Consider the following 15,612-nt stretch of genomic DNA (forward strand, 5'->3'; position numbering starts at 1 on the left):
TGTTAGGTTTTACTCTATATAAGTAGCGTATTAAGAGCCGGTCACTACAGCAATATTGACAAGACAAATCATTCAGATCAGACACCGACTCTGAACTCAGTGTCCCTGGCCTCAGGGCACTCAGCAGCTCACAGGGCCATCTCCTTGAAGTCAGGAGGGGACCCCAATGTCTGTCTCTGGGAGGGGGTGGTGAGACTCACACCTCTGTCTCCCAATCTTCAATTCCACCCGTGGCCACTCCAGCTTTAGCTGTTCTGTGCCCCTGAGGGAACGAGGGAACAAGGGACCAAGGAGGGGAACCAGCTTTTTGGCCACAGTGTTTGCAAGTCCTGCATGAGGAACCAGTTTCCTCCTTTGGGGCCGGGGGGGTCATTGGCACCAACAGTCTTGGCCTCAGCAAACACGGAGACCCGTTCACACGCATCACTTTCTCTCCAAATCCTAGTAAATTTAGATAAAATTTTTGATGAACCCCAGCTGTCTGAAATCTTGCTACTTATTCTCCAAAACTCAGGAACCGAATGGAGTAGGATAGCGCAGGGTCTGGCCATCCAAGCTCCCTGTCTGAGCTTACCCTACACGGACAAAGACCCCAGGACATTTGGGTGGCAAAGATGCGTTCCGTTGCTCATTCTAACATCCTGCTTGCCACGGGTGGGAGCGAGGACCAGCTGAGACGGGGTGTGTGGCTGTCTGGCGTGGTGCCAGGCGTTCTGCACTCCAGGGACAGGGACACGGAGACCGAAGCTGCACCGTCCCTCCCTTTGCAGTGACAATGGCAGAAAAACCAGGTGACCATTTCACGTGTGTCACAGAGCTGCCCTGGCCACAGGGTAGAGCGATAATCAGATGAAAACACTGTGTTTCCCTTCTGCTGCCCAGGGGGGGCTCCCAGCGCCAGCGGTGAGGGGGCGTCTGACTCCCGGGCGTGCGGTGCCCCAGGTCCTCCCGACACTCCGCAGCTGTGGTCCCGGGGTGTGACCTCGGGAAGCCCTTTGTCCTGTGCCGCTGGCTACGCAAACCCTCCCCTGCCTCCAACCCGTGCGCCAGCGTTGCTCTCATAGGACTAATTAAAAGGGCAAGTATCTTTTTAAAAAGCAGAAGAAACTTGTAAGGAATTTAAAGCGAGAGAAAAGTCCTCCTGTAAGCACCGTGTTTTTCCTGCGATTCCCACCCCGAGCATTCAGAAGAGTGTAAAATCCATGCATTATTGAGAAGCTTCTTAGACGAGCAACTTTCAGATTAATTTACCGTGACGAACAGACACGGGCAACACACACCTGGCTTATCAGTGGCCCTGGAGCTCGGGTCTCTGCCACAGCAGGGACTGGTGACTCTGCTCCTGGCTGGGGGACGGGGCGGGGGGTGGGGGCACGTGCTGGAGGACACTGGGCCGTTAGCTCCTGGGTCGGCCTTGGACTTAGGAAGCCGAGAGCAACTCGAAGAGAATGTTTAGTTGATGAATGGAGGAAACGAGGGAGGCCACCCTCGTATTTCACTCCTGTCCCTGGGTGGAGACAGGCGACTGAGAGCTTTAGCTGCGTCTGACAGTCAGAAAAGGGCTGAGCCGACTCCCAGGACGAAGGCACCTGCCTGCCCCCCTCTCCCTGGAGGGGGGTCACCTGTTCCCCAGAGCTAGAGAGGAGGCACGGCCCCCCCGAGGACTGGCTCCGCTGAGCATGGCAGCCCCAGCGTGGGAGTGCCGGCGTCACCCTCAGTCGGTGGCATTTTGTGGCAAACATGGTGTAGGAGACCGGCCCCCCCGCCCCCACCCTGAGCAAACTCGGTGTAGGAGACCACCCCCCCCCACCCCGGCAAACACGGTGTAGGAGACCACCCCCCCCAACTGGGCAAACACAGTGTAGGAGACCACCCCCCCAACTGGGCAAACACGGTGTAAGAGACCACCCCCCAATCTCAAAGACTTATAAATGCAATTCACTTCTCCAGGGAAACCCCCAAACGCATCTCGCTTTCTCCCAGCGATCAAGGCTGTTTCAGAAGATTCCCGAGTGGAAGCCACGCCAGACCCCACCCCGCCTGCCCCAAAGACGCAAGCAAAACGGAGCCTGGAAAATCAAATGCTACAGTCTCAGCCTCTGCCAGCCTCTCAGCTCCAGTTTTCAGAATTAAATCTAAAATGTTGTTGCTGAAATGTTTGAGATATTGCTTGCTGGGTTTTAGTGAGATTTCTTTAATGCTCATCGATTGCTGGGTAATAACTTGTACCTATATGTCTCATTTCAATTACCTATTTAAAATTCGCTGAACCATAAATCTATTCCCAGAGCCCTGGGAATTTAGTTGAGAGTTCCCGTGACTTTGAAAAACCATTGATCCTCGTACGCTCCGAGCGGCTGCGTGTCAAGCCTTTATAGCGGGGTCAACTCATTTTGTGGCTTCCTTAATGGCTGCGAGTTTACATTTTATCGCATATCTATTATTTGGGTCGGGCTGTGATGAATGGTTTGGCTTCCCAGTTAAACACAAGTCCAAGGCAACAGCAGAATCTAATTTGCTTTAAAAATGATGATTATAAAGCCTTTCAAATAATAATCCAGGAGTCAAGGGAGCAGACACCGCATTGCTCTGCATGAGACACACGGCGGGAGGAGAGGGGACCACATCTGTCCTCTGCCCGGTGGCTCACGCTCATAACGACCGTCGCTAGGGAAGCCAGGGAGGCGTTCTCCCGCATCAGGGGCAAGGGGCGTGCCTCTACTTCCCCAGAGCAAGGCCAAGGGCCTGTTCATCCCCAGACCAGTTGCCAGGACTTGAGGCCGTGGGGCAGAGGCTGCTGTGGAACCAGGTCTGAGGACGGTGCCCCGGTGGTGCCATCCTCTGCTGAATGACACTGTCCCGGGACATTGAGTAGTGACGGCTAGTCCACCCCCAAGCCCTTCCAGTCCAGCCCCGGCAGGAGGCCCTTAACACACTGACCTTCTTCTTTGCAGCTCCCTTGGCAGACGGGCCCAGAAAGCATTTCTGGGAATGTCTTGGATCCATCCCAGAAAACACGCTGCCTCTTTCCTGGCTTGGAGAGCTGTTCTCCCTGCAACCTTCCCTAACTGCTCTACGGAATTAGAGCCATGAAGGGGCCTTGGTTCCGGGAGACGGAGGGACAGGATATTGCCGGAAGTTACTCTGCAGATGGGAGGGACGGTCCTGTCCAGTGAGATGCGGATCAATGTTGAATAGCAGCTTTTCTGGAGAAGACGAAAGTACCCAGCCTCCGCCTTCTGGGTAGCACGTGTACAGTGTAAATTTCTGTGGTGTAAATACTCCCACCATGGCTGATCGAAAGCCACCAAGTCATTATTGTTTGCTTGCAAAATCCCTGAAAATTTAATAATCAGCTCTCATGAGCCAAGTCTAGGGAGTTGCTGATACTTCCACGCATGCTAGAATTTAGAGACATATTTCTGTCAATAAACTCCTTGGTCCACAAAGCAAAGACCTGCTGCAGCAGGATAAGCCCAGCAGTCATTCACACGTTAGTATGAACTAGCATAAGCACATAGGAGTTTCAATAGTGGGCAGGGAGGAGGATGACGGGGACCCTGCATAGGCACAGCTTTATAATTGGGGTTGGGCTTTGGTCCTTGGTACTAAGGACGCTGTGAACCAGAAAGGCCCCTCCCTCCAGCCATGTCAAGCTCGTGAGACTTCCCACAGGGAAGGGTCACACCTGTTTCTCTCTTATGTCATCCGAGCACCTCTGCTATTTGCCACAAGAGCCCTTCTAGCCAGCGAATCGCAAGGACCTTTTTCAGGTCTTGTCAATCAAAGGCCTGATTGGATGGAGCAGCCGCAGCTCAAGGGACGCCAACACGAAGCAGGAGCATCTTCCCGAGGGACGGGACTGCAGGCACAGGCTGGGCGGGGGGCGATGCCAGGGTCTGTGCTCCGAGGACCTCCGCGTCCCCACCCCTCTCCTCTGACCCCTCCCTTAAAGCCCAGGCAAGACAGACCCCGCTGCTCCCACCTGGGAGACAACCGAGGATGGACCCCGTCCCCTGACACCGCTTTGGTGCGGGAACGTCCACGGAAACAAACGCATCTGCCCATTGGCGCCCGACGGCGCCCGACTCACGGAAGGCCGTGTAGAGCTCGCGCAGGGTCAGGGAGCCGTCGCTGTTGTAGTCATCGAGCCGCAGGAGGTCAGCCGGAGAGCAGCCGCGCGGGTCCTCGTCCAGGCCCTGCTCCTGCAGCGCGTGCTGTGGGGGGGGAGGGGAGGGCCAGAGCGGGGTGAGAGCAGCGCGGTGGCCGAGCGGGGCCTCCGGGGACAGCTCAGTGGGCCTGGGGGGCACCCGGAGCCCTTTGGTTTGTCTTGTCCAACCCCCTCCTCTTACAGATGAGAAAACTGAGGCTCAGAGAGGGGAAGCGACTCCCCCAAGGTCACACAGCGGTTCAGGCAGAGTCCAGACTAGAGCTCAGGTCTGTCCTGTCCCCACCTGGGCAGACGGACCACAGACAGTCTGACATGGGGAGGACCCTTGAGGCCACCTGATGTCCCCGAGTGCTACCGATGGGGAAGAAGAGAAGGGAAGGGGCCTCGTCAGATAAACTCAGCAAAGAGTGGCCGAGTGCAGCGTGGGGTCGGCGTCTGCTGGCTCCCGAGTGCGTGGAGCCGGAGGTCACTGCTCCACCACATGCCCTCCCCCCACCAGCCCTTTCCAACGTCACGGGTCTCCCAGTCGCGGCCACCCCAGAAGGGGCAGCTGCCACTCTGCGGACGTGGCTGGGCCCTACCACTGCCGGCCCTGTCCTGCCGGGGCGCAGGCGTCTGCCCGCGGGGTCCTGGCACAGGGGCTGTGGCTAGGCCCTTGTGAACGCCACTCTGGTCGTGGTCTGAGCCGTGGGACACAGGCCTCCCCCGCTGACCGGCCACAGGCCAAAAGACAGGTAAGGGTGGAATTCCAGGCCCCTGTCCCCAGCTGCAGCCAGAGGCCGGCGTGCCTGGAACTAGAGGCCTTGGTTTCCCTGCGGTTCTCAGGGCCTGGCACTACAGGTCTTGCAAGGAGAATGCTCAGGAGGACGTCTCGAAAGAAAGAAAATGATTTTATTTTATTTTGGGCGGGGGGAAGGGGCAGAAGTATTTTCTCTTTATTTAACATTCTCGGCTTGGCCTGCTATATTAAAGGCAATTTAATGTAGTAATGTTAAAAAAATGACCCTTCACCCAGCAAGTGAGAGCATTCGATAAAAGGGAGATCAACCGTAACGCCTGAGATCAATCTTACGAAGATAGAAATTTCCCTTTGTCTATTTCTGCATCGGAAATTGATTAGCTCTGCACGGGACCAATGGGTTTTTCCCTGGCGCCTCTGATTCGGTGTCAAGGAAAAGCCCACTTCAGCTGTGCTCTGCTTGGCAGATTTATGAAATGAACTTTGAGTATATTAAATTTTAAAGAGGAAATCATCGTCCAATTATCACGCTTGTTAATGGCTTCAGGTGCCTCGGGCCACCCGTCTGCCAGATCAGAGCCCCGTGCCCAGGAACGCTCTCTTTACCTGGCAGTCACCCGGGGGTCACATGGGCCAGGGGAGCCCAAGCTCACAGCGGCCGCTGTTGGGGGCAAGATGGCGCCACCTGCCCTGGGCGCTCCCTGAATAGCCTGCAGTGTGGGTGGGTCGCCAGGTGGCTGTAACTGACAAGACCTGGGGTCTTCCCAGAGCAGCTCAGATCTGCCCTTTGGGGTCTCAGCCCAAGCTGGGGGCCTCCTGTTGATGGAGGTGGTGGGGTGGGGGCCCTGGAGGCCATGGGCAGCAGGGCCCTGAGACGCGGCCATCGCTGCTCGGTGGGGCTGAGCAGAGCCACCTGAGATTCCCAATGTGACCCCTGGAGCCACTCCAGACTGGCTGGGGCAGAGGCGCCAGAGCGCGGGGTGGCTGCCCCTTGCCAGGGCTTTGCGGGCACTTGCTGTCTCTGCAGACCTTGGAAGGACCACGTGGTGCCGTTGGTGACAGCCACTGTCCCCAGAGAGACCCCTGCGCCGTGGGAGGCAGGTGCCTGCCCATCAGCCCCCAGGGCTTCCCCTGAGCCCCACCCCGTCCCTGGCAGTGAACACAGTGCTGGCCAGTTGCCCGATTTCCTAGAGCCTCAGTTTCTTCATCTGTGAAGTGGGATAATAGCAGCCCCCGCCTGACAGCAGAGGAGGGTTGAGAAGCTTAAGGAGGGATAACGAAGATGACGATGACAGTGACCACCGAACATGCCACCTGCCAGGCGCTGTGCTGCACCCCTCACTGTCTCAGCCCACTTAACCCTCAGGAGGACCCGGTGAGGTGCACAGATGGGAAACTGAGGCTCAGGGACGTGAGCAGTCTCCTGAGAGCCCCTGGCTGGTGAATGCTGGAGGCGGCCGTGGCCTCGGGCAGCGTGACCCTGCCGTCTGCGCGCCTGGCCACTGCCCTGCGTCACAAGGGGCTCATCTGTGTCTACTGACCGCGGTAAAGGCCACAGCACTTCCTGCTCCAAGTCTTCCCGACGGCCTGGCCGTGGCCTTGGCAAGACCACTGTGTCACGTGTCACGTGGAAGATTTCTTTAAATTGGCATCAAAGGGGGGGACTCGTCCTCATCATCGGCCCCCTGCGTGGACAGTCTGAGGCCACCGGGGACGAGCGGCCCCCGCCCCGCGGCCCGGCCGGGGCAGGCTGAGCTCCCCTCCCTGCAGGGCTCTGCGCTGTCTGCTGAGGGTCCAGGGCCCGACAGAGGCCAGCGGAGCAGGGGTGGGATGCGGCCCCCCGCCAGCCCTTCTGCCTCCAGGACCCTACAGGACCCTCCCCGCAGGGGCCCCAGGGAGTGAGGTCGCTCTTTCCCTGCTTTCTCTGCTGTGGACACCGAGTCCCCTCGCACCACCGTGTAGCTGGACACGGGGACACGCGTGCTGTGGTCAAACCCACAGCCTGTGGGGAGAGGCGAACCACAGGGCGCAACGCAGATGTTTCCCAAACGACAGCAGGGCCTGGGGTGCACACGGGGTGCAGGCCAGCAGGCTGGGGTTTGGGGTGTCGCTACTGGGACAGCAAAGAGCAGTGACAGCCTCAGGTCGAGGACTTGGGGACTCCCAGCTCCAAACACTGCTTCCCTGTGACCTCCCTGCTGAGGAAAGTGAAGGACCAAGGGAGGAAAGCCCGGTTTCCCCGGAGACCAGCCCCTCTGAAGGGCCCGAGAGGCGGCAAGCCTGGGTGTGAACAGCGGCTGCAGGCAGCTGGCGGGAAGGAAAACTGCCACATGTGGTTTGTCACATGTTCTCAGAGGTGTGGAACACGGGCTCCCTGACTCCTGGGCGGGGAGGGAGAGGGTTTCTCTTTTAGAAGAGAGAGTCACACACAACTGCCCCTGTGTGGCCTCCCAGTTCTCGTCAACGCGCACGGACTCTGGGCTCCTCCACCCTCGGACCGTCACCGAGCCGCACCCACCTGCGCCAGCTCGGAGCCGCTGAGGTGGCCGTTGCCGTCTGCGTCCAGGTCCTTAAACAGAGATTCCACCAGGAGGCGCTTCCGGGACGGGGGGTCCTGCCTGCCGTCCCCTTCTCGGAGGGGCTGCCGGCGGGTCTGGAGCGCCAGGAGGACGTTCTTCAGGCGGGCGTAGCCGGCCATGGTGCACCTGTCACCTGGAGGGGAAGATGGGTCATTAGAGTGAGACAGGCGCTTGGCCTTGAGAGAAGGTCCCCGTCATCAGTCCGTGTGTCCGTCACACTCACGGATAGTCGCTGGGCACAGCTGCAGTGGACGGGGCCTGCCTGTCTGTCCTTCTCTTCTTCCTCCCTGGCTCCCTCCTGGATGAGGCTGGGAAGCCCCACCACTTCTTCTCCTGCTTGTTTGTGTTTCTAGATTTTCTTCCAATTTGGGGTCAATTGATTCCCGTCACAAACAGATGCCATTACCATTTCCTCCCGCATGTTTACTTAGAAAAAAATCAATGGCTGAGTTCAATGCAGTCAGATCTATTTGCTCTCTGGGGGTCTCCGTGCTCCGGCGAGAGTGGCTTTCCCCCACCCCCACTCGCTGGTCGTCCTCTCTTGCCCGGCCGGACACCGCCTCCTGGGGGTCACAGGGTCACAAGTAAGACCCAGGGTCCAGACTCTTCCACTGGGAGGCCCTGGGAGCAAGGACGGCCTGCTCGGTGGCTCCCAGCATTTGTCATCTGAATTCCACAGGGGACGGGCAGCAGGGGAGGAAAACTTCCTTCGTTGTCCTCTTCCGGCCCCCAGAAGTGGACACCCCAACAGCTTCGGCTTCCAGCTCGGTGTGCAGGGCGAGCTGCCCCCCCCCCCCCCAAGGCAGGCCCGGCCCCCCAGGACGGTGATCTTCCCGGCAAGGGGCGTCCAAGGGGGAGTTCACCAAGCCCGGTTTTGCTTTCTCATTCCCGACCCCGGGTTTCTCCATGGGGTCAGATGGGAGCAGCTCGCCCGTGCGGGCGCCTGTCCTGTGGCCAGGCCTGGTCTTCAGCTAAGGGCTCCCTGCCGTGCTTCTAGTTTCAAACGCTTGTCTTGTTATAAAAGAAATACCTGCCCACTGAAAAACCACTTGGAAAGATGAAATAAAAAGAAAATACATCGTCCGTAATCCACCTCCCAGAGACGACTGCTGTCAGCACAGTGCCGGCCAGAGGCTGGGCCCCCCGTCCACACAGGCCTCCCCCCATCCACGCAGGCTGCCCCGTGGGCTGCCCCGTGGCCTAGCGGGTGGGCTACCATGGTGGGCAGCGGGCTCAGCCCCACGGGGACCTTGGACAGACGGTGTAGAACAGCTGAGGCAGCTGGGGTGTGTTTCTAGCAACTTCCACCCCTACTGGTTGAGGGGTGCTTCTGGGGGAGTTAACCACCCCCAGGCAGCACCTCTGCACCTCTCACACGAGGACCCAGCGCACTCCTGAGGCCGGACACGCCCTCGGGCGGCAGGTGCAGGCGTCTGGGATCGACGCTGGGGCAGGTGTCGTGGGAACCGTCCCCCAGGCCTGCGCGACCTCTGGGGCCGACGGGGCAGTCGGACGGTGCAGTGGCAGCACCTGCTCTGTCCCCTGGACACAGGGCAAGCTCCGCGCAGGTGGGGAGGGAGTGGACGGCTGCCCAGGGAGCAGCACGGGGTCCAACGCCTGTCGAATGCGCTGATCAGCGGCTGCGGCTGAGACCCAGCGCGGCTGAGGCTCCAGGACAGACAGTCTCCTGAGGCAGCGGGTGACGGGCCCACCCGTGACCTTGTGTGGAGACAGACGTCACGCGGGCCTCGGGGTCCACCTAACGATGGCCATCGCCAGGCTGGACGGAGCACTGGACAGGGAGTCAGCAGACCTTCGGCCTTTGGCTGGGAGGCCCTAGGAAGGGCATTTGCTCCCTGCCCTCCTGCCCCCATTTCCTGTCTTAAATGCGGATGATGACAGCCCCTGACCCCTCACAGGGCCACGACGTGAGAAGCAATGGGAGAGGAATTTGTGAGCCGAGTGCTCAGCCAGGCCGAGGTCCCCTCTTGCTGAAACGGGCTCCGGGCCCCAAGCGAGCAGAGCTGTGGCTCATTCATCCTTGTTCCCTCCACCCTGGGGCCCGGGACAGGGCGGCCACCAGACTGCGTTTGGGGATGGACAGAAGAGGGGCGATGTCCTGGATTTCCTGCCTCCCTTCCCTGCCCTCGGACACCCCTCGGGGGCTGTCAGGGAGGGAGGCCGCACGTCCTGGGCAGCCGGACGCTGACGGTGCCCGGGACAGGTCCTGGCAGGGCCCGGCCACCTGCCGCCGGCCCGGGAGCCCTCCACGCCCCAGCACTGGCCCGGGCTCCCTGCCAGCGCACACCGGGCTCCTCCCGCTCCAGACCGGGCCTGCTCCGGCAGATAAAATATTGATCAGCTGCCGAGGAGCCCAGGGTGTGATCCTATTTCCATGTCAGAACTCGGTAATGAACTGCATTTATCAAGCCCGTTCTCCACGAGAAAGGTCAGTCTCGGATCTGGCTAAGTTGTTATGACACCTCATTAATCTCGTTCCCTTAATAATTGTCCCTCTTTGAGGATTCTAATGTTCTCCCGTTCCAGCCGCATCCCCCGCACAGAGGGAGGTGATTCTAGCAGAGCCCGGAACACCCGCATTTAATTTCTGAGCAGAGGGAGACAGGAAGCAGGTAGCAGCCTCTGGAATTAAACGTCTATCAAAGAAACACTTTCCACTGCAAAACAAAGGCAATCAAGGGACATGCCGTAAATATTCCATCGGCCGCTCTGGCCCCTGCCAGCCTGTGCCTCACAGGGGCCGTCCTCCCTCGGCGCAGGTGTGGGCGGGGCTGGGGGACTCCAGAGAGTCCAGGGGACAGGGCTGTGGCACAACAGGGGCAGGTGGGAGATGCCACCAGCAGCAGGAAGCTCAGATTCTACCTGAGGGGGAGACAGGCCGTGTGGTCACACCCCTGTGTGGTGACAGGCGGGAGAGGGGCCGTGTCTCACTGTCCCTCCTAGTCCCCAGCCTGCCTCGCCAACACGCCACGCGCCTGCGAGGTCCCGCGTGTGCGGCCCTGTCTCTGTCCCTGCATGTCCCTTGTGTGTCGCTGTGGGCGGCCAGGTGCCCGGTGCGCTGTGAGCATCTCCAGGCAGGGACGGGCCTGGCTCGCAGGTGCGTCCCCAGCACCTGGCCCAGCACCTGCGCGTAGAAGCTGCTCACTAAACGTCTATTGACGTCCGACTGTGGGATCCTCGGCGGAGCCTGGCCGCAGCCCTGCCCTGAGAAGGGACAAGCCGGGCTGTTCTGAGCCACAGTGACCAAGGTCTGGAGCTCGGGAGGGTTTGGGAGCCCGTGTCATCCTTCATGTCAGCTCCTCGGGCATGACATACATGGGTGCAGGGGGCAGCTCACGCGTGTGGCACGTGTGGCCATGCTCGCTGAAGCCCAAATCTCCCTGGGTTTGCCAGGGACCTAGGCCTTACCTCGCCCAGTGGGGACACCCCAACTTGCAGAGCTGACCCCACAGAGTGACCTCTGGCACAGCCAGGCGGGGGTGCTGGCGAGGTGGTCTGCCATGCAGGGGCTGCAGACTCCGGGCTCCAGAGCTGTGTCCCGTCTCCTTCAAGCTGCCTCAGGTGGGCACCAGGCAGCCCCGGGAACCGCCGCTGCAGAGCAGGATGGAAGGTTCTGCCCCGAGCAGAGGCCGGGCGGGGCCTGAGCGTGAACTTGGCTGTGGCACAGCCTCAGGGAACACCTGCTCCGGCGCCTGGTCTCTGCTCCGTACGTGAGCACAAAGCTGGCGCTGGGGACCCTCTGTGCTCTTGGGGACAGCTTGACACACAGGCAGAATACGAGGTCAGGGTGGGGAGGGGGGAACACGAGACCACCATGAGCAGCCCAGCCCCAGTGGCCTCCAGGGAGCTGGAATTTCCCTGCTGGGGTCGCCCTGCCCTCTGAAGAGCGTGTCGCGTGCTGGAGCGCGGAGGGCAGGCGGCAAACAGCTCCACACCACGCAAGCGCGCATCTGCCCTTAACGGACGCCAGCCCTTTGGGCGGGTGCGGGTCACGGGGCAGGGGCAGGAAGGAAGTGCTGGGCGGGACTGGGGGTCTGCGCCGAGATGCCAAGTGGGCTGTGGCATCTGTCCTCCAAACCACGCACAGTCTGTCCCTTCAGAGCCCACACGGAGCCAGCCTGGCCCTGCAGCTGCGCTCCCCAGGCTCCAGCCCTCTCAATCCGGCAGGCGGCCAGAGCTCGGATCCCAGACCCGCACTCAGGAACCCCCAGGGGGCCCAGGGAGAGGCGGGATGGCCTCTGGGTCTGCTCGTGGCAGCCGCCCCTCCCTGCGCACGTGAGTGACTCTGGTTCCCACATGGTCCCCAGCCAGCCTGGTAAGTGACGGCACAGAGTGTGGTGCGTGGCGCGGGCCTCGGCTACGGCGCGTCGTTCTGAGGTCGGTTTTGAAACCGCTAAGCTGTGCAAAGAGCAAGAAGCATTTTACTCCCAGATCTAATTTACGAGCCGCTGTAACTTTGCTGGAGTTTAGCTTAAGAGGAACAGATGTTTAACTTGATGTAAATCCATGAACATTAACAATCTTTCTGCTGCCGTTTCTGGGCAAATTCAATTAACAATAAAGGCCCAAACCAATGGGCTCGTCTTTAGGGTAGGTTGTATTGACTCACCGACGTGTCTCTGACAGCGTTGACTGAGCCACACAATCCTGAGAATTCCAAGACATCATTAAACACACACGAGACAGTCTTCTCGCAATCCCCAAATAAACAGGCCACCTGGGAACCCAGTGCCGGCTGTCCCCTGGGGCCTGTGGCTTCCAAGTGAAGGGGACACTAACCCTTCCACTTAGCACCCTGCAGAGGTGCTGACAGCTGCCACTGGCCCCCGCTGGAGACCCCCATACTCCAGCCTTGAGGGCCCCCCCAGGCTGACTTCCCGAGATCTGCCAGCAAGCCGCCCTCCTGAGGCCCTGTCTTCAGACCTGACTTCCGTGCCAAGGCCCAGCTCCACGATCCTCCACGGCCCACTCAGACCACACGCTCCGGACCTTGCTCTGTAAGCCGGGGGAGTCTGTCCTGTCTCCTAGACTGAACTTCCTAGAGGCCAGGACTGAGCTCCCAGCGTCCCTGCGTCTCTCGGGTACACACCTGCCCTCCACGGAACACGGCCCCCGGGGCCCACGGCGGACACGCCCCACCATGCGTTGCGCCTGCCCCCCGGCCCAGAGGAGCTGGGTCTGCTTCTTGCACCCCCCATCACTCAGGGCTCTGCCTGGGCCCCAACTCGTAACCAGCAATGAGCCAAACGCATCCGTAAGACAGATGGGGAAACTGAGGCCTAGGCTGGGGAGGGGGCATGGCCAGACCCCGGGGCTGACTAGTGGCAGATCCAGGTTTAGAACCTGGTCTCCTGACTCTGGTCTGTGTTCTTTCAACCACGTGACACGGGGCCTCGAGAGGACTCAGGGGAGAACCTACTTTCCCGGGAGGACCCAGCACAGGCCCTGCTGAGGCAGAGCACGGGCAGGGGGCTGCTCTGTGTGCAGGTTCTCCAGCTGGGGTCTGCACCAGAATCACCCGGCATGCTCATCAAGAATGCAAATTCTGGGTCTTCCTTCTAGAAGGTCTGCAACAAGCATGGGGGGAGGCTGGAGAGCTGCGTTTTAACAGAGTCTCTGGTGGTCTCTGTCCACACTTCTGGAAACAGCCTTTCAGCAAACGTGCCTGCCTATCCCACAACCCCGGCAGGGCTCCCTCGGTGGGGAGTGCCAGGCCCCCAGCAGGGCTGTGGAAGGGGGACCTCGCAGGGAACGGGCCTGGGCCCAGCAGGGGGCTGTCCGGCCCTCGGCCACGACCCAGAGACTGAGCTGCGCAGCTCGTCTGGCTTCCCGGCCCTGCTGCCCTGCACGGCCCGGGGTGCTGGTCCCGCTACCGGGAAGCGGAGGCAGCTAACGGCATAGGGACGCAGGACAGGACTCCGTCTCTGGCTGTGCAGAGTTGACGGCCATCGCAGGCTTGGCTGGCTCTGTCCTCTCAAAGGTCACTTGCTGGCGTTTGGCCACGCCGTGTCTGGGATCCTCAGCAGGTTTTGGCACGCGGGCACTCTGGCAGCCAGGAGGTGGCCGGGGGAATCAAGTGTGGTGGCTTCTTAGATGCGACTGGGTCCTTCCGGGTGCAGCCCTCATGCTCCCAGGATGCACAGGGTCCAGCACCAGGCTGTCCCCTGTCCTCGGTCAATTTCCATCTGTCTTTTCCCCGGAGTGTATCAGTCATCCCAGCTAACTCTGAACTGCCTGGGTAGCAGTACGAGGCCCACTTTGGGACCATGTTCAAGGCTCTCCATGGCCTCCGACCCCCGGTCCCACACACGTGGCTGTGCAGACCCGGTCTCGTCCCCAGCTGCGTGGGACCGGAGCGGACCAAGCCCACGCCAACTGGTGGAAATGCCCCTCCACGGGCTCCCCAATTCACAGACGAAACCTCAGCTCCATCTGCACCTCAGCACCAGGTAATTTAAATGAACAGAACTACCCAGACCTTCGTTAGACAAATGGTGCGTTTGCTCATGACCGCCTGGTCCCATTGATGTTGCTGCACAACCTGCCGGTGTGACATTTACAGTCTTCTCTCTCATCCCCATCAGAGACAGCGAAATTGGCTGGATTCCTGGGAGCGGGATCCGCACATGCTCTTTCTGGTTGACAGGCACGTCCGTGAGGTCGCCCCAGAGTGAAAGAGTGATGCTTGAGAACGTGAACGGATGCTGGAGCCTCCTGGCGTTAAGAACTTTATTTTTCGCTGCTGTGTTAGTGGGAAACCTCCGCACACCTGGGTTCCCGTACAAGTCACCAAGTCCTTCTGGAAGCGGGGTGCTGAGGGACTGTGGGTCCCCTGCAGCCCTGTCCGGGGGCTCAGCCCCCTGCCCACCCCCTCCTCACCTGCACCCAGAGAGGAGGCGGCATTGCGGGCCAGGGTGTGGCCACCAGATGGAGAAGTTGGAGAGGACGAGGGGCGAGAGCCTGGCACCGCCCCCACCTCCTACTTATGAACTTTGCTCCTGAGACTTCCCTGGGAGGCTTCAGTCCCCCAAACAGCCCAGGCAGGGGGAACCTGCTGGTGACATGGAGGTCACTCAGCTGCTCGGGCGTCGGCCACGTGCAGACACGCGGCTGCCCTGAGCTCCAAGCTGCTGTGGTCTCTGAGCAGCTGGGTCAGGGCTGAGAAGCGGCAGGGTCGGGGCTGTCGCTGCCTTGGTGGCAAAGGCCGCTGGCTCCAGAGTGAGGCTACGGGTCAGGCAAGGCCAGCACTTCGCTTGCGTGTGGACTGACTGCGCGCGGGGAGTCCGTAGATGTGGTCTCGAGGAGAGCAGTGCTGTCCCCAAGGGGCATTTTGGAACATTGTGGGGGTGTTTTTGGTGTCACAATGATCGGGGGGCTTTAGTGGCACTTAGTGGGTGGGGCCAGGGGATCCTAGTGATCCTGTCCCTCGTGGTGCAACCCTGCACAGAAACTCTTGCTGGCCTGGCATCTGATCCGAGCTTTCAAATGTCGCAGCTGTGCAAGTAAACAACCCAGTTGCCAGCATTTGCGCCTGGGGTCTAACACTGTGTTACACGGCATTTTGAATCTGGGGTCTAAAACTGTGTTACTTACATGGCATTTTGAATCTGGGGTCTAACACTGTGTTACTTACACGGCATTTTGCCTGGGGGTTCGGCAAGGATTTTCCAAGGATGCAGCTGCGCTGTCGGTTTTGTTTACCACTTTCTAAAGAATCATCCACCATTTTGGAGAATCCCGTCTTCAAAACCAGTGACACTCGCATACTCGAATTGTCAACATAGCAGACCTAGAACAGTTTCTATCTGCAGCCGTGTGTCCTCGGGGATCCACGTGCCGGTGCTGAGGTCTGGCCACCGTGGGCGTAGCTGGTGCCCAAGTATTTATGTGCGGAAAGGCATTTGTGTGCATCACGGTTTTTGCAATTGCTCTTTTACATCACAGTTTTTGATAAGACATATATTCACTTCAAGGTAATAAAGGGGGCTTCACAAAAGATTTGCCATAAAACGGTGGCTTTAGGTCTGACAGGGTTAAAGACAAGTGATTCCACGAGCAACGCGAATCTGTGGCCTTGCTGCTTCTCACACCCCTGGGTGCTG

General features: G+C 59.8%; 1 protein-coding gene across 1 annotated transcript in view; it reads right to left on the reverse strand.

The window, feature by feature from the left end:
- Window positions 1-15,612, reverse strand: part of FSTL4 (follistatin like 4) — a 294,835-nt gene that overhangs the window by 77,609 nt on the left and 201,614 nt on the right. The window contains exons 5-6 of the mRNA XM_069484454.1: window positions 7,429-7,622; window positions 4,094-4,217 (exon numbers count right to left, since the gene is read on the reverse strand). Of these exons, the coding sequence (XP_069340555.1) occupies window positions 4,094-4,217; window positions 7,429-7,622 (318 nt within the window). The remainder of the gene's footprint in view (window positions 1-4,093; window positions 4,218-7,428; window positions 7,623-15,612) is intronic.

Source organism: Eulemur rufifrons, chromosome 10 (genome assembly GCF_041146395.1).
Source record: "Eulemur rufifrons isolate Redbay chromosome 10, OSU_ERuf_1, whole genome shotgun sequence".
NCBI classification, from domain to species: domain Eukaryota; kingdom Metazoa; phylum Chordata; class Mammalia; order Primates; family Lemuridae; genus Eulemur; species Eulemur rufifrons.